We start from the raw sequence: 27,256 nt of genomic DNA, 5'->3' as shown, positions 1-27,256 counted from the left end.
AGAGGGGGTGGGGGGGGGGGGGGTGGCGGCGGTCATCAAGTAATTGATAACAGTGGAAAATGTTTGTTCCGAAAGGGGAAACTTAATTTGCATGTGTAAGAGACAAAAAAAGAGAACACACAAACACATGTACAGAGAGAGATAGAGACAGAAAGCGAAATCTACAGAGAGAGAGAGAGAGAGAGTAAATATAAACGTAGTGTACTGTTTGTTCGGCTATACAGACTGGAAGGTTCAAGCCCCAGTCTGAGTTAGCAGATCTCAAATAGGCAAGTGTTTGGAACACTACAATTAGTCGTAGTGTCCTCACATTGGGAGGAGAAACGTAATCTCCTGATTGCTATCTGTTACCCTGCTGGAAACTGCTTGTATGTGTGTGTGCATGTGTGTGTGTGTGTGTGTGTGTGTGTGTGTGGAAGTTGATCGATAGAGGATCGAACATGTCTGTGATATCACCTGTGGTCCAATAACCTTTTGGCACTCGCTTTTCAAGCCTCCGTGCCAAGAATGATCACTTGAGCAAAGTAATAGAAGGCTCGGGTTAAAGTAAAGCAGTCTGATCTCAGGGTTATGGTAAACAACAGTCTGGTATGTTAACACATTCCGTGGTGCAGTTCTGTCTCCCATGTCTGTTGTTTGAGGTTTGGGCTCGCCCTCTTTTGGTATTACACCTTCTGATGAATTGATTCCATTTCAGTAAATATTCTAGGTGAGGTTTTTACTGACTGTGCTCCTCTTCCTCTCCATGGCTCTGTCACAGGCCGGTTGTAGTATCGCTTTCACTGCCCCATCAATCACCTAACTCAGCGCAAAGCATGACTTGAACCAGGGACCTACTGGTCTGTCAGGCCCGGCGACACTACTCTTTTAACAGCTGAGCTCTGTGTGATTTATAACATTTTTTCGGTTCCATCTTACCACAAAGTTTACAACAATAATGTTCAAAATGAATTCATGTCACCTCACTGTTACAGTACTGGCTTCTTCCTGCCAGTGTTAGATTACAAACACAGACTCGGATTCAACTTGGATTGAATTTATTTATTCTATTTATTTATTTAACAAAGCAAGTTCAATCATTTAGGGGGAAAAAGCCTTTCGTGGTTCGAATAACTGAACTCGCTCCCAATCTGTCCTATGTGCTTAATTGTACTGTAATAGAAACATAGAAACATAGAAACATAGAAGATAGGAGCAGGAGTAGGCCATGGCCCCTCGAGCCTGCTCCGCCATTCAACGAGATCATGGCTGATCATCCAAATTCAGTACCCGGTCCCTGCTTTCTCTCCATACCCCTTGATCCATTTAGCCTTAAGAAATATATCCAACTCCTTCTTGAATATATTTAATGAACTGGCCTCCACCGCCTTCTGTGGTAGAGAGTTCCACAGGTTCACCACTCTCTGGGTGAAGAAATTCCTCCTCATTTCTGTCCTAAATGGCTTACCCTTTATCCTTAGACGGTGTCCCCTGGTTCTGGACTCCCTGACCATCGGGAACATCCTTCCTGCATCTAGTCTGTCCAGTCCTGTCAGAATTTTATAAGTTTCAATGAGATCACCTCTCATTCTTCTAAACTCCAGCGAGTACAAGCCCAATCGACCCAATCTCTCCTCATACGTCATTCCTGCCATCCCAGGTAATATATCATTAGGTTGAACTGTATCAATCAGCCGTGACCAGGCTCTCCCTTTTCTATTAGCTTTTGTTTTATTGGGTCCCTATTTAACTCTTATTTCGTCCTCTTTCAGTGATGGTTCGTTGAACTTGCTCTGAGCTTCTGGTAGTCCGGAACTCTCATAGCCAGAGGCTAACGACGTGGATCTCTCTCTCTCTCTCTAAACATCTCACCATCTATCGAAGCACGATTTCAAACATCAAACGATTTACAAATAAACATCCAAATACATAGAAGTTATTTTTCTCTGCTGAAATTTGTTCATTTCTGAATCTGTAAAAATGTACCTTAAACTTTAAATAGAATACACGCATTTGTAGGGAAGGTAACACTGGGAAAGAAATACTTAACAAAACGTGTTAAAACATTAAAAAATTATATTTCAATAAACGAGCAACTTCGATGCAATGGAACATTTTATAGTTTTAGAGCGATTACAAATTGCTATCAGACGGATTATTAGATGTTGATGATTAATATAACAATGCGTATGTAATATAATTATTAATAAAATGTGCAGCATCTTCTGTTTGAAAGTTTACTGTCGATTGGGGCAGTGTTAAATCTGGTTTTCAGAGCCCTGTGTGAGGACCCCTTTCGGGTTTTGTGTGATTGGCTGAGTGGGACTCAGGGCGTTTGTGATTGGTAGGAGGATTAGTGGTGTCTGTAGTGTGCCTGAGAGGCGGGGCAGGGGAGGTAGCGCAGGTTAGTTCGCCAGTGAGCGAGTAGCGAGCGGAGAGGCAGCAACTGGAGGTACCGGGAGCTAAGCAGAGTGGCAGCGAGTCAGTGAACAGGGGGGAACCCAAGCCAAAAAAAAAAATCCTCCAAGTCGCACATGGACAACCTGCAGCCAACATCGATCTGATCCTTTGGAGGACTCCCCTCCGAGAGAGGCATCTCCACAGGGGGATAGGAGCAGTAGCGAGAGCGGACTCAAGCTGACAGGCAACCACAGGAGTTGAGAGACAGAGAAAAGTGTGCAGCCGTCGTAGGCGGGAGCGAAAGATACAATCCGGGAAAAAATACAATCCTGAGGGATACATTCTTGTGGATAAGGATACATTCCTGCCTTAACCCAGAGAGACAGAAAAAGGATACGTTTCAGAGAGAGGGATATAACTCTGGAGGTACAAATAAAGGATACAATCCAGACACACAGTATCGAGAGAGCGAACCAGTCATTCCTGAGAGATCCGCTAATTTCTCAGAGATCACCTTCTGACTTGTCTTACCTCAGCCTGGAGAATGGCTAAATGGGAATTGCTGTGGAAATATTACGGGGGAGTTATATTCGCACTGTGCAGGAGCGCGCTGCCATTAGCCAAGAGTTTGGACTCTGTCGCCTGGCATTCCCAGAACGCACAGTAAGTTTTGTTTTAATTGAATTCCACTAGATAGGTAGATGGAGCAGAGCCCGAATGCGGTTGCTGGGTTCCTTCCCTTGTAATTTGAAGCAGTTTGTGTTTTTTTGTGTGAATGGAGGTGGCTCCCAGGTGCCGAGCGCCAGGCTGTTGATAGTTCAGGAGCGTGCTGCAATTCCCCAACTTCAGATCAGGGGGCAGGGGAAATGCAAACCGCGGCATATAATCGCCAGCGCCCTTCAGCACTTTACTTTGGGGAGGGTAGACCCGATTCTCGATCGCCGAGTCTGCTCCTCACAGCGACATCAAAAGGTTGTCCCTCTCCCGTTTCTTGTGAAGTTACAGTTTAATTTGAAACCCAAGTGGATGTGGATCTCGCTCTTTGTTCTGCGGGGGTGGGGAGCGAGGAGTTATTTCTCTCCCTTTCAGAGAACCTCACCTTCCACTCAGCTCCTCGCCGTCTCTCTCAGGCGTTTGGATGTGAAGGGACAATGCAAAACAATTGGGGGAGGGGGAGGGAGAACATCATTTATCTTTAAACTGCAAATACATCCTCTGCCACTTGCGCGCAGAAAGCATTTTAAATATGATTGCAATTCTGTATATAAAACTGCAGCTGTAGCCTTGCTCCCAGCGATGCTTTTTTGTTTCAGTTGAGGTTGCCAATGTGAGATCCATTCAGCACATTGAGCAGAGCCACGAATCGTGTTTATACCGGGGGTCAGATCTCGAACCAGCGGCGAGGTGCTGCCTCCCCCCTCTCACCGGCTCAACCCGATTCCGAGTTTAGCCAGTTTGTATTGATTAATTATAGTATTTTGTAATGTAATCCAAGTGCGCGATTGACGAGCTCTCTGTCGTTTCGAGTTGGTTCCTACTTTTTCTGCAAACCGTCGCGTGATCCCCCATCTCTCTCTCTCTTCCCCCCCCCCCCCCCCCCACCAACCGAGTTTTGGGGAGGGTCGGTTTCGGAGACCGGCTCATGAGCCAACTTTCCAAAAACTTAGGAAAACTTCGCATTCCTCGGGCGGCTACAACAACAACAAAAAACCCTCGTGGAATATGAATAGTTAATAATTGATAGTCTCAGCGAAGTCTCGGTGTTTCAAGGGAAACCCAATAACGAGGGAAAGATAAAGAGAAATGATCTCGGCAAATATCTGAATTCGTGTGAAAATAATTGAGACTAAAAACGAACTCGAATTTGCTGCAGACTTTGAAGTTGATTTGAAATTGACCAGGTTTTGTTTGTTCTAATCAGTTTCACAAAGAAGCGCAACAATGATGAAACTCCCCCGATTTCCCCGCAGACTCTGGTGGCTTTAATTTTTTTCCGCCGCACGACCGATTTCCCGCATGGGATGAAATGTTGAGCTTTCTTACTCGATCCTCTCTGCGCAGCGGTGCTTTGATGGGTATGAATGTGTTAATGACCGGTGCCCACCAGCCCGCAGACTCGGTAAAGAGGAATGCATAAAAAGCTGTCGGTGGGATGGGGAGATGTCGATACATGCACGGATATTGTAACTCAGCGAGAGGCTAAAAGTAATGGGTCAGTCACACTGTAGAACTTCTGAAAACACCAAGCATTCCGAATATAACCTTGTAATTCAAGAGTACAGTGCATGCAATTTAATGTACAGTGCAATGCATTCAACACAATATAATACAATACATTGCAGTGCAATTTGCAGTACATTGTATTGTAATATGTAATACAGTAGCATTCAGTGCATTGGGAGGCACAATAAGTTACTGTGCATTTAACACAATGAACTACAGTGCAGCATTTCTTTGTATGATGCATATTTTACTGGAATATGATGCTATAAAATCAGTACTGATGGTTTGCCATGATTATGGTGCATCGGTGTCAGTTGGTGCAGACTGTAGTTTCTTGTTATGCCCATTCCAAAATACAGGTACAGGGTAATTTCAAAATGAGAGAGTGGAGTAGGACAAGTGATTTTGCATGGCGTGACATCACATTAAAAACTTGTGAATTTTTACACTTACCATGTGTAACGCAGTTTGCTGCCTGAGTGCTTCAGTTTTTCATTTAAAAAGTCCCAGAACACAGTGAAAATGGCAGTTTTTGAGTGGATTTGAGCAATAACAAATCATCTGCCCTGATTATTTCATGTTCGTTTAATGTTGGAGGAATGAGGGGATTAAACAGCCTTCACACCTGCACTCTAATTTCAGTAAACCAACTGTTCCATGAATGTATTCCCCATTGCATTGCAAGAATGAAATTGACATAGAAATAGGACTGGGCAGGAGTGGGGACAACTGAATGAAACAATTACTGATTAACTCACGAGTCTGAGAAACAAGGACCCAGACCGCCTTTACAGAGGGGTCGAGGGCAAGAGGTCCAAGGTAAACATAGCCAGATCCTTGATAAGATACTCTCGACAGTTTATAATTCATCCAAAAGCTTGTGAAAGATGTATCCAGCATAAGTGGATGGAGTTGTATCTGTTAATAAAACACTTCAAACAGTCATTGGAGACTAATCCATCTTGCTCACCCTCCCGCCTGCTCGGTCGCTCTCCACACACTGCATTCTGACCCTCTATTTACATACAGTGTTTGAAATACCATACTCTTCCTTTAATTGATTTTCTTTAACTCTTGCTATTTGCATGAATGTCTGCTGGCAATGGTTTGGGTGAGACTTTCTTTCCCATCCCTTTGCCTTTACTTCCCTCTCTTTTGGTGTCAGAATGCATGGCTGATCTCTCCAGCAGGTGGCGTGATACAGCTACCCAAAGGTTGGGAAATGTTGTGTTTCCCCCCCACCCCCACCCCACCCCTCCACTCCTTTTCCCCCCCTTGGTGAACTAGGGAGAAATCGGAACAGATGAGTTGAGCTTGAGAAACAAGACCTTGTCATGTGGTGCAGTATCCAGGTTCCCCACTGAGAGCTGATGGAACTTATTCAACTGAACCAAACAGAACAGGCATCCCATGCACTAAAGGTGCTTTAACCTTAAATTTTATTTGTTCTGCTCTGGGTTGCATGTCCTCGGTGTGTCACTCTCTTCCATTTATATTACTTGAGGTTGGCAGTCCTATGGACCTGCTGTATTACGATTGTAATTACGGAGACATGATTTTTAGAGGAGTGCAGATACATGGGAGTTGATCTGCATGTTTAGCTTGGTGAAAAAGAGGTATTTAAGCTGATGGTAGATTTGTTGACCCATATTTGAGTCTGCAACCAATGACGGGAGATCTACATGTCTACTGTCGTTTGCAGTCCTTTAATGTAATAGACCCTTTAATGTGACCTTGCTGTTGCAAATTCATCAGTGTCTTTTGACACCGACATTCAGATGGTAGCTTTGCCTCAATTTCATCTGATTTGTAAATAAACTTATTTATAGATACCCACCCCATTCACTCAGATTGGTGAAATCCAAGCTCCTCAATTTACAACTTCAGCAGGTGCTGTACCATAACAGAGCTGGGTCCACATTCCTGAGATACAACAGGAACTTAGTTACGTGGCATCTTTAATGCAAAAATCTCAAGGCGCGTGACAAATGGAAACTGATCCTGAGCCATACAGGAAGAGATTAGAAGAGGCAGCTGATCATTGGGGATCTGGCATGGAGAGTGTTGCATGGAGCAGTCCCGTCCAATAGGTTTTTAAACAAATTCACGGACTCCCAGTCCCAGGCAATGCTCCCTCTAATTTGTGATCTAAGTGAGCGGTCCTTTTAAATTTGCTGCGTGGCCGCTGCAGTATTTTCCCGCGGCAGCAGCTGGTGAGCGGCCTGCGCGGGACCTCCCGATTTGTGCATGGCTATGCGCCAGCCTGCAATTTCTGTGGGCTGGATGAGTACATGTTTCACATTTACACATAGTGCAAGAGGATACAGCCACTCTACCACTTTTTGAAGGGGCTGCTCCTCAATTTCTGGCTGCACTTCTCTCCCACGCTCTTGATCTTTGGCCACCCGGTGGGGCCGAGAGCGGGAAAATCCTCCTCATGGGCCTGGCCAAGGTAGCCATCCACAGGTCCAGGCAACAGGCGGTCAAGGGGATTGTTCGGCCCGACTGTCTGCCTCTCTTCCATGGCTATGTCCGCACCCAGGTGTCCTTGGAGAGATAGCACGCAGTGTCCACCCGTATGCTTGAGGTCTTCTGCGACCAGTGGAGGGACGAGTGCAAAGTGGACACCAAAAACAATACCCCTCATGATTTTGATAAACTGTAAATTATAAGTAAATTAAAGGAAACTTAACAAATTAAATTAAAATATTGTTTCTGGTGCAGCGAAGATCCACCAGACTGATGCTTGACTAATTTACTGGAATTTTTTGAGGATGATACCTGGGATGGCAGGAATGACATATGAAGAGAGATTGGGTCGATTGGGCTTGTATTCGCTAGAGTTTAGAACAATGAGAGGGGATCTCATTGAAACTTATAAAATTCTAACAGAACCAGACAGACTAGATGCAGGAAGGATTTTCCTGATGGCGGGGGTGTCCAGAACCAGGGGTCACAGTCTAAGGATAAGGGGTAAGCCATTTAGGACCGAGATGAGGAGGAATTTCTTCACCCAGAGAGTGGTGAACCTGTGGAATTCTCTACCACAGAAGCAGTTGAGGCCAACTTATTAAATATATTCAAGAAGGAGTTAGATACATTTCTTAAAGCTAAAGTGATATTGGGAGAAAGCAGGGACAGGGTACTGAATTTGGATGATCAGCCATGATCTCATTAAATGGCGGAGCAGGCTCGAGGGGCCGAATGACCTACTCCTGCTCCTATCTTCTATGTCTATGTTCTAATTAGACAGAGTAGATAGAGAGAAACTGTTCCCATTGGCGGAAGGGTCGAGAATCAAAGGACACAGATTTAAGGTGATTGGCAGAAGAACCAAAGGCCACATGAGGAAAAACTTTTTTACGCAGCGAATGGTTAGAATGTGGAATGCACTGCCTGAGAGGGTGGTGGAGGCAGTCTCAATCATGGCTTTCAAAAGGGAGTTGGATAAGTACCTGAAGGAAAAAAATTGTGGGGCTACACGGAAAGGGCAGGGGAGTGGGACTTGCTGAAGTGCTCTTGCATAGAGCTGGCACGGGCTCGACGGGCCAAATGACATCCTCCTGTGCTGTAACTATTCTAAGATTCTATGATTTGTGCCCCTTTAAAAAAAAAGGGGCATTTGTTAATTCGTTGATGACAATTGTCATTATAAAAAGAGTTAGAAGAGGCAACTGAAAGCCTTGTCAAAAAGTTGAGCTTTGAGAAGGCTTTAAAGGAGGAGAGAGAAATGCAGAGGTGAAGGGGTTTAGGGGTAGAGGGGGTCCAAAGTGGCTGAAGGCTCTCCTCCCAATGGCGGGGGAAGGGAGGAGGAACATGTAAAATATCAAAGTCAGAGGGCGGGGAGCAGGTGGGTTGTAGAGATAGGGTGGGCAAGGCTGTGGAGAGATTTGAAGATGTTTAAATGTAATGCATTGGGGGACAGAGAGTCAGTGCAAATCAGTGAGGATGGGGGTGATGAGTGAACATGACTTTGTTTTTGGAGAGATGTGGGTACTTGGGTTGCAAGGCTGTTGTAGCTTGTGGGAGGCACTGGAATAATTAAGTTTAGAGGTGACAAAAGTATGAATAAATGTTGACGTAATAAAACTCACTACGCACTTGGTTCGAGTATAAAACAAGGTTTTAATCAACTTGTTTCAAAACATTGCAGTCTAGTTATCTTTCACCAGTTCCTGTTTACAAAATGTGCTGGGCAAGCTGGGCCCACGCCCGAGTATTTATACTCCTTGGATGGCGCCACCAGCTGGCCGTCCAGTGTTATTTCATGAGTCTTTCTTCATGGATCATAAGATTTGGAAGTCTGATGACTTCCTTTTAACGGATTAGCCGGACCACGAATAGCCGCAGTCTTTTAGCTCTTCGCTTGTGGCTGGAAGGTACGTCTCCCCAGACCGTGTCTGGGTCGCTTGATCCGTACTGGTAGGTCGACAGGGCCCGTGTCGCCTTGATCGACCTGAGGGAGACTGGGGAGATCGTGACTCCGGGTGCGGGTCCCCACAGGTGCAGAGCTGGCTTCATTTTGTTTGGTAGCCGGGGATTGACTGGCGTCCTGGCTTCAGGTGGCCATCCCATGGGGAGCGCTCGGCTCCCTGAGTTGATCCGGTGGAGTAGCCGGCAAATCTCTTGATGTCCCAGATAGGGTGTCATCTTCAGAGGAGCGCAGAGTGTCGGCATCATTACTGTGGGACCCTCTATTATTTGGGTCCGTTGGACAGGGAGCCAGATCTCTGAGCGAAGCGGTGGACTCCCGGCTATCAGGGTACTGAACGTGCGCGTAAGTAGGATTAACGTCCATTAATTCCACCTTGTCGACGAGGGGATCGTTTTTGGCAGATCGGACGAATCTTCGGAGCAGCACGGGGCCGGGAGCTGCCAACCATGACGGTAGGGACGTCCCATGTGTGGAGCGGCGCTGGAACCTGAAGAATCACTCGTGAGGCATGACATTGGTGCACGTGGAAAGAAGAGACCTGATCGAATGCAACACGTCAGGGAGCACAGTTTCCCACTGCTGGTCTGGTAGGTTGCGTGACCTCAGTGCAAGACGAACAGCATTCCAAATGTATCTCTCAACCTGTCCGTTACCAATGGGATGATAGTGTCGTTTTACTTGTGGCGATTCCCCATTGGGAAAGATAACTTTTGAGTTCGCTTGACATGAAGGAGGGACCCCGATCAGAGTGGATGAAATTGGGCGTACCGCAAAGGGAAAAGACTTGATCGAGGCATTTGGTCACTGTGGAAGTAAGCCTATTGGGACAGGGGAAAGCAAAGGGAAAGCGTGAATATTCGTCCACCATAGTAAGTAAGTAGGTGTTTCACGTTGAGGAAGGCAATGGCCCTTTAAAGTCAATGCTGAGTCGCTGCATAGCGTGTATGAGCAAGCCATCCGATGGACGGAAGAATTGCGGTTTTAATTCCGCACAAATTCTACAGGAGGAGCATGTTCTTTTCACATCTTCCGTAGAAAATGGGAGATTTTTAGATCGCACAAAGTGCAACATACGGGTAATGCCAGGATGGCATAGGTCAGTGTGAAGATCCGCAAGAGTCGAAGTTGACATAGAAGAGCAGAATGCCCGCGTGAGGGTATCTGGGGCCACATTCTCTTTGCTGGGTCGATAATGTATTGTGTATCCAAAGGCGGCCAATTCCATCCTCCAGAGTTGTATTTTGTTATTCTTGATCTTAGTGCGTTTCCGGTTATCCAGCATAAAGGCCACGGAGCGCTGATCGGTTATAAGTGTGAAATGGCGACGAGCGAGAAAATGACTTCATTGACGTACAGCTTCGATGATGGCCGTAGCCTCCTTCTCGACAGGAGGATAATGGAGCTCGCTACCCTGCAAAGTTCTGGACAGAAATGCAACGGGTCGACCACCTTGATTCAAGGTCGCTGAGATCGCCACCTCCGATGCATCGCACTCGACCACGAAAGGGAGATTTTCATCAATGGAGCGAAGTGTGGCTTTTTCCAGTTGTCGCTTGAAGAGGTTGAAAGCTGAAATAGCCGTTGCCTCCAAAGGAAATGACTTCGCGTGAAGCAGGGGCTGGATCTTGTCGGAGAAGTGGGGTATCCACTTCGCATAATAGGCAAACATGCCAAGTGCCCGACGAAGAGAGCAGAGATTCGTAGGGGGAGGGAGCTCCTGAAGCGGACAAAGTCGCTCCGGGTCCGGTTTGATGACACCGTTGCCTACCCAGTAGTCAAGGATGTTGACTGATGGTACTGATTTCACAGATTTGGGCTCATTTAAGGTTAAGTTGCGACGACGGAGAACGTCAAAAAATTTCTGGAGGTTGGCATCATGCTCCTTTTGGTCATGACCAGCAATGGTGATATTATCTAGATATGGAAAAGTGTCCGTTAAGTTCTCCTGTTTGACTAGGCTATCCATTGCCCGTTGAAAGACGGCCACCCCATTGGTGACCCCAAATGGAAGGCGACAAAACTGATAAAGCTGACCATTGGCCTCAAAGGCCATATACTTTTTGTCAGAGTCCTTTAACGGTACTTGATGGTATGCGCTCTTTAAATCAAAAGTTGAAAATACCTTGTATTTGGCAAGGTTATTGACCATGTCATCGATGCGTGGTAGTGGGTAGGCATCCAGGTCAGTATACTGGTTAATAGTTTGCGAGTAATCAATGCAAAGACGTTTCTTGTGTTGCTTCAGAGGATTTTTAACAACGACGACTTGAGCCCGCCAGGGAGATGAACATGGCTCAATGATACCGTCAGCTAGAAGGCGAGAGATTTCTGCCTCGATAAAGGATCGATCATCTTGGCTGAAACATCGTGATTTAGTGGCTATGGGCTTACATCGGGGGGAAAGATTGGCAAACAAGGAGGGTTCTTCGAGCGAAGCCGCCGAAAGCGCACAAAACGGTACTTTGGAAATAGTAAGCACCGGCTTTGACCCTCCAAACTCGAAAGTGAGTCTTTTGTGTTGTTTCTGGAAATCCTGTCCCAGCAGCACATCACTGCATAGGTTTTTGAGCACCCCGAGCTGGGTGGAGAAATAAGTGCGGCCATTGAGAATAAGGTCGACGAGACAAAAGCTGGAAGAATTCGTGGTCAGTGTCGTCAGAGCCATTGCAATCTCCCTATCCGAGGGGCCCGCTTACTAATGAAGCTGTCAGAGCTGCATGAGTTGATTGGTGTGCTCAGAATGTGTCCATTTACCGAAACCTTCGTGGCTGCATGGGACAGACTTTGGGGAAAAACAGCTGTGATGGGAGGAGGGGCAGTTTTACCCATGACAGCTGTAACCTTAGTAGTGGTTCTTGGGGGAGGAGCAGTTTTATAGATAGTAGCTGCAAATCTAACAGGAGCTCTCGACCGGTATACCTTGGAAAAGGGGCCTTTCTTACTAACAGAGGCTCTTGACTGGCATACCTTAGAAAAGTGACCTTTCTTGCTGCAATGATTGCAGGTTGCATTACGAGCAGGACAAAATTTCCTATAATGGAACGCACCTCCACAGAAGAAACACTTCCTTCCAGATTGCCAAGATGTCGCTAGGGCAGGGTCGTCATCAGTGAAGGCCTCTAGGGTAGGGTTGTCATCCATTAGGTTAGAGTCATCATCAGTGAGGGCTTCCGCCCGAGATCTATCGAAGGAGTCATTAAAAGTGATAGCAGCAGCCCGTGCACGAGGTAAAAGATAGGTATCTGCATTCCTCTTTGCTAAGTCCAGGGAACACGCCTGGTCATAGGCAGCCTATAACTTGAGGGTTTTATTCTCCAACAGACGCTGGCGTATGAAGTGAGACATAATTCCATTAATAAAGGAATCGCGAATTAGCTCCTTCTGGTACTGCTCAGCTGTGACAGCTTTAAAGTTACAATCCTTGCTGAGCCTGCAAAGCTTTTGAAGGAATTCGTCAAGTGATTCCCCGGGTTGTTGTCGAGTTGTGGCCAGTAGATGCCGAGCAAAAATTTCATTTGGGGCCTTAACATTATAGCCGCTGTAATATTAGGATAGCGGAGTCATAATCTACACAGTCTTCGATATAGTCAAACACATGAGGAGATACATAATTGGCAAGTATCTCTAATTTATCAGGAACATTCTCACCACACACCCTGAGGAAGTTGCTGAAGGTACAATACCAGTGTTTCCATACTTTAGCAGTTGTAGGTGAATTCGCGTCCAGGTCAAGACAGGCGGGTCTGAGTAGTTTGTCCATGATGGATTGATTACTATGCCGGAGTTCCCTTCTGCAGTTGAAGTTGTAGCTGGCTGTTCCCGAAATCACTCGGAGCGTGGAGTCGATATCAAGTTGATTAAATTGACGTAATAAAACTCACTACGCACTTGGTTCAAGTATAAAGCAAGGCTTTAATTAACTTGTTTCAAAACATGGAGGTCTAGTTATCTTTCACTAGTTCCTGTTTACAAAATGTCCTGGGAAAGCTGGTCCCACGCCCAAGTATTTATACTCCTTGGACGGCGCCACCAGCTGGCCATCCAGTGTTATTTCATGAGTCTTTTTTCATGGATCATAAGATTCATAACAAGTGTTTCAGTGGCAGAGGGGTTTAGTTGGGATAGAGAAGGGCATTTATGCACAGGTGCATATAGACAGTGTTTATGATGGATAGGATGTGGAGATTGAAGCTCAACTCGGGGTTGAACAGGACACCAACGTTTCGTACTGTTTTTCGGTCTGATTGAGTGGCCTGAGAGGGCAATGGAATCCCTGGCAAGGGAGTGGATCTTATAGCCAATGATTTCAGTCTTCCTGATAAGATGGGGAAGCTGTGGCTCATCCATGACTTGATATTGGACAGACAGTCTGAAACCATGGAGGTGGTGTGGCATTAATAAAGGTTTTGAAGAGATAGAGCTGGGAGTAATCAGCATACATGTGGAGGCTGATCCTGTGCCTGCCGATTATAATGGTGAAGGCCAGCATTTAGATGAGGATATATCCTTGGGAACTCTGGAGATGACAATGCACGGGCAGGAAGAGAAACCATTGCTGGGAGCATGCAGATAGATGGATAGAAAGGGCAGTCCCACTGAGTTAGACAACAAAGGAGAGATGATGGAGGAGAATTGTGTGTGCCACTTGTATCGAATGCTGCACCGAGGTTGAGTGAGGCAAGGAGGGATAATGCAGCATGGTCACAGTCACAGAGAATGTCTCTAACAGCTGTACCATAACAAAGATGGAGTCCCATTCAGGAGATACTGGACCATGTGCTGGTTCAGAGCTGAGGTCCTATTGAGCAGATACTGTAAAATAACCAATCCACCCAGGCCAGATTCAGGGGGTGCTGTACTTTAGCAGTGCCAGAGACTTCATTTAGGAGACAACACGTTGAAAGAGTGAAATTTGGGTTGCCACTTGGGGAGGGAACTGCGCTGCATTTTTCTCCCTATCAACAAATCATCGGGCTTTGAAGTCTTGTTACTTTTTGTTGTGGTGCTGCTTAATATCAGGATGGGACAGTTGAGAGGCGTGGTATAAACACTGTCGCTAGTCTAGACACAAGTAGAATATAAGCACCGAAAGTTATGACTGGACATGCAAACAAAAAAAAACACTTAAGAAAAATTCACACATTATTACCTTAAAGGAGCCTTACACCAAAACAAATGTGTAACTGGCCTCAAGAATTTCTTCAAAATATCACTTACTCTTTTTTTCTGAAAGATAATTCTATTATTGTTGAACTCCTGTCTTGTTTAACATCATTTTAAATTTAAAACACTTGAGTTCAGCCAAAATTGAAGTACAAGACTCCTTTTAATCTGCAGATTGCTGCTGGTTAATTAGGTATGAGGTGTTCAGGACCCAGATTACATTTCACCCAAAGGGTTTTTAAATGAAGAATCAACTTTTTGTGCCAGGGCCAGTCAGATTCTCTGATTGAAGGTGTAAGATCACAGTAACAGTATAGCTCTTTAAAAGAAACAGCTTTATATAGTTGAACATCAAACAAAGGGGCAGCTCTCCTCCCTTATTGATTTAATTTAAATATATAGTAATCGGTGAGAATCACTCATGTTTTAGTTAGACTGTGTAACATACAGCAAGTTTGCCATCTCTTCTACGGTCATTACTTCTCTGCTCTTTCATCTTTTGTTCCCCATAAGTCCAAAGGCATTGTCTTCCTGCATTCCCGTGGATAATGTTAGCCATAGTGCCCAAACAAAAATATTCATGTGAACTTCCTGATGGGTCAACAATTTTATCCAGTGAGTATCTGGGCCAAAATGGACTAGGAAGGTCTTGGGTTCCATCCCCTGTCTGTGCTAAATTAACTGATCCCATGGTGGTGGGTAGAGCTGTAACAATTGGCCTCAGCCCCTCTGGGCCAGGGAGTGGGGAAAGCAGCTCTTGATTGCTATTCAGGATCTCCTGGAACGTTTGCGCCTGTTTTTGCGCGAGGCAGGAATGGGCTTGGCATTGATAGCTCCTCTAGTTGGATATCCTGCTGACACATTGTCTCAGCCACTTGCACGATATAACAGATGACGGCTGGCGCTTTTGGAAGTGCAGCGCAGTTAGGGGCCAATAATGCCTTCAGGAGAGGAGGGAGAAAATTGGAGGAAAAAGGAGCAAAACATTAAAATAAGTAACAAGTGGAGTAGAAAATGTTAACATTGGATTTTTTGAGTTTTAACAAGGGTGCTGACAGGTGAGACTTGCTTTTTGACACATGCAGCGCAGTCTAATGAATAGAAATACAATTTTAGTAACAATCCATAACTTTAAGTGGCGTTTAAAGGTCATAATCTGAAAATGAGTGAACAGACATTTGGGACTGAGCAGATCAAATAAATAATATTTCAACATGTACAGCAGCTTGTCATGCAGATATTTCTCAATTTTTTTTTACATTCAATGAACTATAATGACTGGTATGTAAGCAAACACTCAGTCATGTTGGACCAGCAAACAACGATGAGATGAATGAATTACTCTGTGGTTTTTTGGTGCCGTTGGATAAGGGATGAATGTTAGCTGGAACACTCTGAGAAGCCCTCTCTTTAGCTGTTTTTATATTGGCTTTGTTTTACATCAGTCTGTGAGCCACACCATTACACCCAACTCCATTACCCCAGGATTTTGAAAGCCTACCTGAACTGTCAGCTAGGGCCTCGATTTAATGTCCCATCAAATGATGATTGTGCTTTGTTCAAATTGAATGATTGGATGGCCAAAGGAACAAAATAGTCAAGATGATCCAGATCTGAACCCCCTGTAGGGGATTAGCCCTCTCTAATTTCTCAGAAGATCAAAGTAACAGAGACCAAAAAAAGATGCAAGAAAAAACTTGGTTATTTAGAGAACGTCCCATTTAATTAAAGATGCATCCTTACTAAGTTTGTAAATTCCTCATTAGTCTCCTTACATCCCCACCCCTTTCACATGCATAGATCTATGCTGGAGGTTATTTTTTTGTACATGGGATGTGAAGTTATGACTAAATGTGGGGTTTTTCAGGTCATTCCAGTGCGTCATTTATTTTCACTCTAACTATGCTTTCCTGCCACTTCAAATCCGAAGAGCTTCAGCATTACAGAGATCCTGTGTAACTGTACACTGTGTGCTTGGGAAGAGTTTGGGGAGGGGTGGGGGGGGGCGGTGGTGGGGGTGGAGAGGGAGGATAGCAGTGTGTATCGGTTTTCTTTATGGGACATTGAGGCGTTTCAATGTGAGTTTGTGTCTGGGGATTTGGCCAAATGTTTCCCAGTAAAGATTGTCCGTGCTCCCGATGGCTCAGTGGTTAACTGCACCATCTGATGTGTCCAGACCAGGAAGGTACCATGCCCAATCTGTACTGAGTTAGCAAATCTGAGGTAGGGTGCAGTGGCACTAGGAATGCTAGTCCTCCACACCCTGAGATAGGAAAGGGAAAAATCATCCAGGCTTTCTGCTGCTGATTGTGATCCAGTGACCCCTGCTGGAAAGTGTATACTTAGATGTTGGGTGAGGGGACAGAATTGGGCTTGGTTGTGCTGCTCCCAGGTTTGAATAGCCAACCAGCACACTCTGTCTGGGATCATACATGAAGCATGAGCATTTTGGTGAGTTTCTGGAGGATGTGCGGTGCTTATGTAACTGTACTGCAGCAATAGTTGGCTGCTTCAGGAAAGGACTGGAGATGTTCTTTTTCTTTAACAAGTGCCCAATTGAACAGCTCCACAATTGTTCTGTTACGATAGTTAAATTAAAAAGAATCTATTTTAAATAAATTAGATTTTTTGCACATTTACTGCAGTTAAAACCCATAAAAATAAATGCGTGCGGTCCGAAAGAATCAGTAGTTTCTACTTAATCGTAAACGTAAGAAAAACACACCACACCCTGTGATATCCTGTAGATTTCTGTTATTCTGATCTCTGATACACTAAGTATGTTTGCCAAGAAATGCTTTGCTTGAATCAGGGTTCCTAATACAGAACAGATAAAAAGCACATTTAGCAAATCTTTGTCCCACATCCCTATTTAACTGTTCACTCAGCAGCTCAGCCTGAACAAACACCACAGCAAAAAAAACCACCAACAAATTTAGCATAAAAGTGATTAGAGTTGCAAAGTGTGCTTTGGTCTCCAGGTGTAGCTTGGCTGGGGATGGGCTGTATTTCATGGTGCCTAGTATTCATTGTTGGATAATTCGAGCAGACTGCTTTAGTTTGCCTCATGAGTTTGTATTTAAATATTGTGCTTGGATCAGGAGCTCTCTACAGTGGGAGTGAAAGGCCCATGTTTGGAATTCTGTACTGGTTTGGAGTTCTGTTTGGATTGTGGGACGTGGTTATGTGCAGCTGACCACAAAGAGACTGTGATAAATTCTCTATTATTACATTAAAAGAAAATTGCACTGTAAGACAATTAGTGCCATTTATCCCAGCTTCGATTCTAGCTCTGCTGTTTAGCTTGTTTGTTTCATTGGCGTGGCTACAATTGGCCTCATTGCTTCTGGGCTATGGAAGTAAAAAGCCAGTAAAGTTATTTTGAGCTTGTTTTAGGGTTCTTTGTAATCCAAGACTGAATGAAAAAGGAATACGTTTATTTATTAAGATGTAAAACAACATTATAAACAATATTATTTAACGTCTGCTGGCAAACTACATCTTCTGGCTAAATCTGTCTGCATCATACTGGTTGCCTAACAGTTAGGTTGTTCGATACTAATTGTCAAGGGAATGTCCCTAAAGTACATGTTTGAATTGATATAAAAATTACTGAAGTAGCTTTGCTAAACAAGTGAGCAAAATAGGGGGATTGAGTATCATTAATCTCAATTTAATAATAGTTAATTGAAAGTAATCTGACAATTTTATGTTGTATGAACCATCTATTTATTTTATTACTAGTGCCCTCCTTTGAGGGAGGACTTGTGATTTTAATGAGATTGGGCTTCACTGGTGTACACAAAACAGAACACTCACTGAAGTAAGGGAATATCTATAAATGCTCAGACTGTATCATTACAAAATTAGTCAGGGTTCCTGATCCAGTTCCAGCAAACGTTGATGACAAGTGTAGAAGTGTGGATGTTGGGTGAGGTTATGATTGGGCTTAGCTGTGATGCAACCCTTGCTGGAATAGTCTGTTGACACTCCTGTCTGGCTCACACATGACCTAGAACCCAGCAAGAATCGGAAGACGAGGGGGAAAATTAGGGGAAAAAAGGAAATGGAGGCAGCAATGCCATTTATAACAGATTTCACTCTGTTCATCATGGACGGTGGGTAATATGACAGTGATGCAGCAATGGATTCAAGAAACGGAAAGCTTGCATGGTTTACCATCGTGATCTGCAACCCAAGATGTGTTACAAGTACAAGTGCTCCCATAGGTGTCTTTAGCATATTGATAGCAAACATGTTGTAGGGAGAATTGTACTTAAGTCATTGTGCTATAATGTTTTGTGATGCTTTTCAATCCCCACCTCAGATTGCTCCTATTGTCACCAGTGACATACCTCTCAGCAGCAGTATTTCAAATCAGAAGCACAATCATTTATGAAGAATTGAGGTGAGACGACAGGTCTATTCTGTCATTTGGAGCAGGAGAAGAACTCCCATTTAAAAAACAACTGGGGAGAACATGTTGCCCTTATTTTATTCTCTTTCCCGTCATCAACCCCCCCCCCCCGCCCACGCCCCCCCCCCCCCACCTGCCCAAGACCAACTTGGTGCTTGTGTTTATGCTTCAGCCCAGTATTACACACACGGTGGCATAGTGGTTAGCACTGTTGCCTCACAGCGCCAGGGACCCGGGTTCGAATCTGGCCTCGGGTGACTGTCTGTGTGGAGTTTGCACATTCTCCCCGTGTTTGCGTGGGTTTTCTCCGGGTGCTCCGGTTTCCTCCCACAGTCCAAAGATGTGCGGATTAGATTGATTGGCTATGATAAAAATTGACCCTTAGTGTTAGGGGGATTAAATACGCGGGGTTACGGGGATAGGGTGGGATATGTGTTGGTGTAGGGGTTACGGGGATCGGGTGGGATATGTGTCGGTGCAGGCTCGATGGGCCGAAATGGCCTCTATCTGTACTGTGAGGTTTCTGTGATTTCTGTGAAATGCTGTCTCCAGACAGCCCAAGTAGGCTTTATCTAAATCGTAGTGATGGTGCTACACACATTGTCAGTGTTTGTGGGACTTGTTTTATTTTGCTTTTAGTCAATTGATTTCTTTAGACTAATAGCTGGGGTCATGGTGGACACTGATGAATTACAAACTGCAGTCTAATGATGTGTTTTTTGAATTGCGGTGATCTTGGGTTTTATGTCACTCTTGTGTGCTACAGGAGTGCAGCAGACCTGGATCTGTAGTACAGGGCTCGAATCCAGTTGAGGGGTCTGTGGGACATCATAGACAACCAGGTGAATTGGTGATTGTTGTCTGAACCCCCCCGCCCCCCCTCCCTCCACGTCTGCCTGATTGTTTACATTTACTGACGTGCATTTTTCACCTATAAATTATAGTTTTTCTGTTTATATTCCCTTGGCGCAGGCTGGTTGCTTTGATGTCATTGGGTTATGTTGCTTTGAAGATAAAAGCAGTGATATGTGATGCAAGACCTCACAAAGTCAGAGACTAGGTTTTTCTCTGTATCATACGACAATTGACTTCCCACCACTGACTAGTGATTTCTGGCAAGTTTTTTTTTCCCGTCCATAACGATTTTGTTAAAATCACAGAGGGGAATCTCTTTCTACCCCTTGCGAATTGTCTCCCCCTCTTCTCCTGGAGGTGTTGACTTTTTTGCTGGGGTTTGGCTGGGTTCCATAGCCACGATGATATGTTGCCGAGGTGGCCATATTTCATGTGTGAGCCTGAACAGTGCTGTTTCACGACAGGGCACAGGGGAGGCCATTCCTGTTCTCACTTGACATCTAGGGTGAGTCACTGGATGGTGGTTAGCAGCAACAGCCTTGATTGAAATGTAACTTTGCTGTCTCTAGTTCAGCAGGACTGAGGTCGATTGTACCACCCCAACCGTTGCCCTGGCCCAGATTACCTAATTCAGTGCAGACTGAAAAATCAAACCTTGGACCTTCTGGTCCCTATTACTCAGTAACACAGTAAGTGATATATTTAACCACTGAGCCAGCTCTTATAAGTATTTAAACTGGGAGTGTGTTTGGAGTGCAGTCTTTTCTGCTCCTAGCTATTCAGATCATCACGCTGCTGTATTAATGTGGAGGATGTAATTGCTATCTCACTAGTCACCATTCTGATATAGAAGGCATCCCAAAAATGACAGGCACAGTCCACCACCTGTTGTCTTTTGGAATTAACACAAGAAAATTAGATGCGAGGTAATCTCATAGGAGCAATTTTTTTTATCTCCTAGGATTTATTACTGTATAGGATTTCTGTTTATTCAGCAGGGTAAGGGTTACTCACTGTGTAACTAAACAGAGTTGTCCAGCATGGAAAGGGTTACTCACTCCAAGTAGATGGAGTTGCTGCTTCAGCAGGGAAATGTTTACTCACTGTGTAACTGAACAGTTGTTGTTCAGTGTGGTAAGGGTTATTCACTGCGTAACTGAATGGAATTGTTCAGCAGGGAAAGGGTAACTCACTAACTGTATAGAATTGCTGCTTCAGCGGGGAGAGGGTTACTCACTGAGAACCTAGACAGAGTTACCATTTATTCAGTATGGTATGGATTATTCGCTGTAACTGGAGGGAATGGATCAGCGGGATAAGGGTTACTCACTGCAATTGTACTGATTTGCTGTTTATTCAGCAGCATATGGGTTACTCACTGTTTAGCTGGATGGAGTTGCTGTTTATTCAGCAGGGTAAGGATTAAGGAGCTAATCACAGTGTTCATTGTGTAATTATATTTTTCTAGTAGTTTGTATAGCATTCTGTGGACATTCTTGAGTAATCCTTTTCAATGAGCTAGTTTTCAGGGGCTGTTTTTGATAATTCAGTAAGATGGTGGCCAACAGGTCCATGACAGGCCTGTTCTTTCTTGCCATATTTTTTTTTGAGAGAATCATATCCAGTGTGGCTGGATTACTGTAATTAATAGCTGAGTGTCAGTTACCTCACAGTCTTCTGACAACCAAGGAAATCAGCCATGGAAAAGAAACTGTTGGAAGCATTTTGAAATCCAGTTATATGTTTTCTTTTTAGCTTTCTTTGCTTCAGTTTTCTCCCCAGCAATTCTGAAGGTACTGACTTTTTTTTACTGGGATATGGTTCCACAGGTGCTGACCGCCTTCTAGCCCCTCACCCACTGGTCATTCACCTGTGAGCCCAGACTGTTGAGTGTTGGTAGGATATACAACTATGAATTGCAGCCGAGCCTCATCCTGTTCCTTCCTGACATCTAATGTCATGCACTTTCCACCAGGAGCCGTTGGATTGTGATCCGGGTGAAAACCTTGCCTGTGTTATTTCTCCCCCCCCCCCCCCCCCCTACACCATGGGCACTGAGACCAAATGTACTGCCTAACCTGTTACCCTGGCTGACACCAGCTAATTCACCACAAACCAGGAACTAAACCCGGAAGCTCCCTGATTTGTGAGACTAGCTACAACAGGCAGCGCATCTGCCCACTGAGCTGTCCAGCGGGTCATGTCGTTCTTTATTTATTCATAGTTTTAAAAATGTATTGGTTATTGATCAGTCAAATTTGTGAATGAGGAAATGTGCAATCTGTGAACATTTGACTGCCAGTTGCTTGGCAGAACTTGATGCTGGGAGGCCCTCCTGCAGGACATGTTTACCCTGTGCTTCATTGCGTTAGTGGCTGTGCGGTTTCATATGAAAGCAGTTTTTCAAAGTGACTGTAAATGTTGTTATTCGATGCTTTGGGGCAAATTTTCCACCAATTTTCCTTTGAAGCTGCTTTTTATTTCAGTCCTCTTTAATACTGGCTCTCTTCTATTGGCTCAAATCAACCTAAAGAGAAATAAGAAACCTTTTTCTAGCCAAGTAGAATATCTTTTGTTTGAACTACCATTTATATAAAATGTGGAAGTGGCTGTAAAATATACATTTATCATAGTATCTTTTACTCAGTTGTATGCTTGTCAAGGTTAGGGATCTTAATGCACCCGGTATCCGCATCAGGTTCTGTCCAGCACAGGTTAGATGCAGAGGAAAGATGTGTTTACAATGCCTCATCCAGCACTCCCAGGTATTAGACTAGTGAATATAGCTGTGCACTGCAATTCTGATCTATGGACATGAGTTGATAATTCTCAAAGGCATCATCTTAAGTTTAAAACAAAAATCTGTTTTTGATCATTTAAAATGCACAACGTGGCACTAGAGTGGCCCAGTAGAACGGAGTTTTACTCCGGATTGCCTGCACCAGTGGCGACAAGTGCCTGTGGTACTTGGCAGGATCACTAACTGGACCACTTCATCATCATGGCAAATTGCTCCATTCCTGAGAGAGGAGAGGGGGGTGGGAGGGAGCCGGTTATCTCTATTTTCTTCTCAGTTGATGAGAGAATGCTCCTTGACTTTGGTTTGTAATGGCATATGACATGGAATTTTGCTGAGTGCATGGTGATATTTTAAAAGAGGATAAAACAGAGGTATTGCCCTTTCACCTCTGGGATATTAATTCAAATTCAACCCAGTAGGCTTGGGTTTAGAGCATGAAAGTGCCCTGAGTTTGTCACTAATTTGGCTATCTGACATAGGGAGACCATAAGATGACTAGTATGGGAAGTGGAAAATGTCACGCTCCTCCAGTATGGGGTCCTCTGATTAATTGATTGGGTCTGAAACATAGTACTAGGGCAAAGCAGAAGAGCTTTACTCTTCATCTAATGTGCTGTTATTGGAACCTGGACTGGACAGTGTTTCATTCCCCAGTCTACTATCCCTAGCTTTGATGAGTAAGAACTTTACAAAAACCATCCAGGACAGGAGGAGGGGGCGGGCAAGTGTGAGTCCAAATAATTGAATTAGTTCCAACGAAGTTCAGTTTGACTGAGGTATAGACTAGATAAAGGAACCTCCGATTCTAGTTGTGTTTGGATCACGATATGATTAACAGTAATTAATTAACTGGGGAGAAATCAGATAACTATGTACAGATAAATCCTACAAGGACTGACTGTGCTCCAGCCACTGATAATCCAAAATCAGGTTATCTCTGAATTGTTGCTTTTGTCCATAAGTTAATGCTGATTTAAATAAAATGCTTGTTATACTTTTAACAGTAGAATGACATGTTTTGAACTTTGAAATCCTGCTTTCTAGAGCCTCCCCCATATAATGGGTCAGTGGATAAATGTACTGTATGTGTGGTACTTTGACATACAAAGCACCCTTTTGGCCATCTGACCTGAAATCAGCTAATTCAGCACAAACTCAAATCTAGGATCTTCTGTAAGACTTAGTCCCTGTGTTCTTGGAACAGCTGTAGGTAATTGGGCATCTCCCCTAAGATGATCAGTGCTCTCAGCAAATAAAGCAAAAAGAGTTTGAGTGAAAGGATCCAATGGCTGCAATGTTGGACAATTGATTGTAATCTTGGTCAAAGGTGAAAACCTGCTGGTTGGGAAAAGCTCGAAAGAAATGGTTAAACAGCATCCCATGATAACTTGGTGGCTGACAGCCTTCACTCTCCCATTCTCTGGGATGTGCAATATTCTCTTCGGTTAATATTTGACTCTCTGAATATTGAATATCTGTTGTTGTATATTTCTAAATTACATTGAACTCGAACTAGGGAAATTATGGAACTGGAAAAGATTTACAACATTCTACCATCAAGTGAAAAGTAGCTTTATAGTGGTGCAGAAAAGCACTGCAATCCTGTCTCTGTTCATTGATGCTTTCAAGGCTCAATTACCACACAATTGAATTTGAAAAAAGAAAGGATCCAATTGTGATGCTTTTGCTATCCTGAAGCAACTGAAGGTGTTTTTACACTATATAACTGCAGCCAATGGAGGGAGGCCTGGTCAATTGCATTGCCACATGGCTATTGTGTAATGTTAGCAAAGACCTCACAAAGGTGTAGCATCAACCAGTTTTAATCTAGGTGTTCCAGTGGAGTTATATGGATTATTGTGTGTATGTGTGTGTGTGTAGGCATGTGCGTACTTGCAAGAGTTTCCTGGGCAATACAAGAATTATATGGGATAATTTTTTCCACTTGATTCCTGCCTTCAGTTCTGAGGGAAACCCTACCAGGGATGTGTCCAGAATTGATTTTGGGCAGTGAGTGGAAAGAACCAGCAGGAATTTCTGCACAGCCCTGCCGATTCATCACACTCAAAGGGCTCCATGTGCGTATAAGCTTCAGGAGAGGAGGGGGATAAAGAAAATCCCAGCCCTTTACCTGTGAAACAACATGGTGCCAAATGTGAAAGATTAGGAGCTAAACTGCCTGCTATTTGCATGGACTGCTTCCCAACAGGACCCCTGGTAGTTCTAATGTCTTCTCTGAAAATGAAGATTCTCTAATTGCGGCCAAAAGATAAAAGGCCTCGATGTGGTTTGGAGCCAAATCCCCAGTAATTATTGCTGATCCAGAGACCACAATGTGAATAGATGAGGGTGGATTATATGAGCCGAATTGTAGGAGTAGAAAAATGCAGATTCCCTCAGAATACCACCGGGATTAATTTATTTTGTGTATAAATGCGGCTCCTGCTGGAATTTTAGATCCTGTCGGAGAGTGAAATGAACTGTTCTTGCTTCTGTGCTAATTTGAGTGTGGATTCGCAGCCCACTTGTAGCATGAAGCAGTTAATGTGGTTTGTGTGATGGATGCCGGAGAGTGTTTTTTTTAAAAAGTAAAAATTCCTGTAATTGCCTCCGAAAGGATTGATGAGGTTAGTGTGAAGGATTGGATGGGGGGGTCGAGGGGGAAGCAGCTGCAAGGGTTGTGTACAGGGTTTTCTAGAATACGTTAGCATAGGAGATAGAAGTGACAGGCTTCTTCAACCCTATTAGGGGTGGCATTAACCAGCAAGATAATTACATTTACTATCATCTCCTGCGGAAGCGACAGCATAGAGAGGGTGCATCACCAACAGACCAGTTTCAAATTATTAATAGTTATTATTCATGACTCCATGCGTCAGGGCTTTTTAATACTGTTTCTTGTGAGATTGGTTTTCATGCAATTAAATATAATTTTAGATTCTTTGAATTCAAGTTGGAAAATGTACACCAAAACTTCATCTGTTTATCGCCATTCATTCTCCTTTTAACTGCCGTCTGTTCCTATCTTTTTGTCTGGCAGTACAAGTTGGTAGCTCCTTATTTTGTTATTTTTCATTCTGTTTTAGAAATATTCTTAAACCCCCCCCGGATCACTTTTTCTCCCTTTTTAAATCATCCTTTTCATGTGGACCCATTCTCAATCCCACTCTTCTATTCTAGTTGATATTTGGAAAGAATTCCACATTTTGGTTCTACTCCACTCTGATGCCACAGAGTTGATGTTAATTATCCTGTTTGTAATTCATTGTGACATTTGGGGACAGCATCATACAAACCTGGTGGTAGCATTATGCTATAAATGATGGGATGCACATGTACTTACCCCTTGTTGAGTGTTCTGCTCCTTGCTTCCAGAGAGACCGCTGAACTCCACTAGCGACCATTTTGTTCTGCTGGTTGATCCCAAAGCCAACCTGTTCAGATCAATAATGCAGCTCTTGTATTGCTGACCTGTCCTGACCTCTCAATATTAACATTGATATTGATGGTGTGGAGATGCCGGTGTTGGACTGGGGTGGACAAATGTAAGAAGTCACACAACACCAGGTTATAGTCCAACAGTTTTATTTGAAATCACAAGCTTTCGGAGCGCTGCTCCTTTGTCAGGTGAAGTGGAGAGATGCCTATAGACACAAATTATATAGTCAGAGAATAATGCCAGATGATTACAGGTAATCTTTCTAACTGCCATTTATCACACCTCGGCAGAGAGATAATCACAGCAATCAAAGGTGTGAATGGTGTCCAAACAGGTCAGTCAGGAAAACATTACATCAAAGAACAATGAGGTGGGGTCACAAGGGGTAAAATGTTGCAGATGCTGGGGTCTGTATGAAAAACAGACAAAAAAACATTTTTTTGCTGGAAATCACTGCAGGTCCAGCCGTATCTGTGTAGAGAGAACAAGCCAACGACGACTCGAGTCTGGATGACCCTACGTCAGGTGGGGTTACATGTAGCGTGACATGAACCCAAGATGAACCCAACATCGATATTGTCCGTGGCAAGAAACATAAAAGTCACACACATATCTGAACAAAGGAAATTGAGGGTTATGTTATTACATCTGTTTGATTCACATGGGAGTTGAGAGTTTTGAGCGATCTGGGATGGAATGGGGGTAGGGTTGCCAACTCTGGTTGGACATATTCCTGGAGGTTTCATCACATGACCTTCTGCCTCCAACCACCCCACCTGGAAAACAGCCTCCGCCCCCCCATCTCCAATATTTTTTATAACTAATAAACAAAAGTGTTCAAAGAAAATGAAAAAACTCACTTTTTTAATATCCATTTATAAATTTTCTCCTGAGTTGCTCGCAGCAGAGTCCAGGAGATTAATCTTTAATTCCTGGAGACGCTATGACAATCCTGGAGGGTTGGCAACCCTATATGGGGGCTATATATGATCAGGCTTGTTGAGTTGAGTGGCCCCTTCTTATTTCTGGTGCTCTTATGCTGTTGTGTTCAGTTGTGTGTTTGCGATTGTGTGTGTAGTTGTTCCAGCTATTGCTGGTGCTGTTTCTGGCCTGTAATGTAAATAAGGTGTATTCAGAGCACCTATCCACACTGCTCAACCACATTCAATGGAGGCCATTCCACAGCATAAGTGGAATGTACGGTTCTGGTGAGGGTGGGGGTTGAATGGATCTGTTGTGCTGCGGGGCACTGGCTGTCTGCCAGAGCAGCTTACTCTCTCATGGTGTCGTCCTGCAGTGTAATGTGGTTATCTCCTGTCTGGATGATTGAGTAGAGGTTACATAGATTCAATAAAGTTTGAACCATTTGAGTTTTTGTTATTGAGCTTGGGTGACCTGCACAGCAACAGGGTGACAGCACAGTGCAAACAATAACGAATGAGCCATAAATGAGTGCCAAGAGATCCAATGGGTGAGGTGGGAAATGAATGGAATCAGTGAGGTAGGTTGGGGGTGGGGAGGTGGGGGAGAAATTCTTTCTGCTGA

At 44.1% G+C, this 27,256-nt stretch overlaps 1 protein-coding gene across 3 annotated transcripts in view; it reads left to right on the top strand.

Annotated features, from left to right (window-relative positions):
* The first annotated feature begins 2,374 nt into the window (after positions 1-2,374).
* The window catches only part of efnb1 (ephrin-B1), a 276,055-nt gene continuing 251,173 nt past the window's right edge, over positions 2,375-27,256 (top strand). For 2 of the 3 annotated variants that reach the window (XR_015079681.1, XM_085998381.1), the window contains exon 1: positions 2,379-3,042. Coding sequence is in view for 2 of the 3 variants with exons in the window: in XM_085998381.1 (XP_085854507.1) it covers positions 2,924-3,042 (119 nt within the window). In the remaining variant the exon portion in view is untranslated. Of the gene's footprint in view, positions 3,043-27,256 lie in introns of all 3 variants that reach the window. The other variant, XM_085998395.1, reaches the window with a different exon arrangement.

This window comes from Somniosus microcephalus, chromosome 1 (assembly GCF_052327205.1).
Source record: "Somniosus microcephalus isolate GS21.2 chromosome 1, FLI_Smic_1.0, whole genome shotgun sequence".
NCBI lineage: Eukaryota > Metazoa > Chordata > Chondrichthyes > Squaliformes > Somniosidae > Somniosus > Somniosus microcephalus.
The sequence above is the reverse complement of the archived record's forward strand: the minus strand, read 5'-3'. Positions and strand labels throughout refer to the sequence as shown.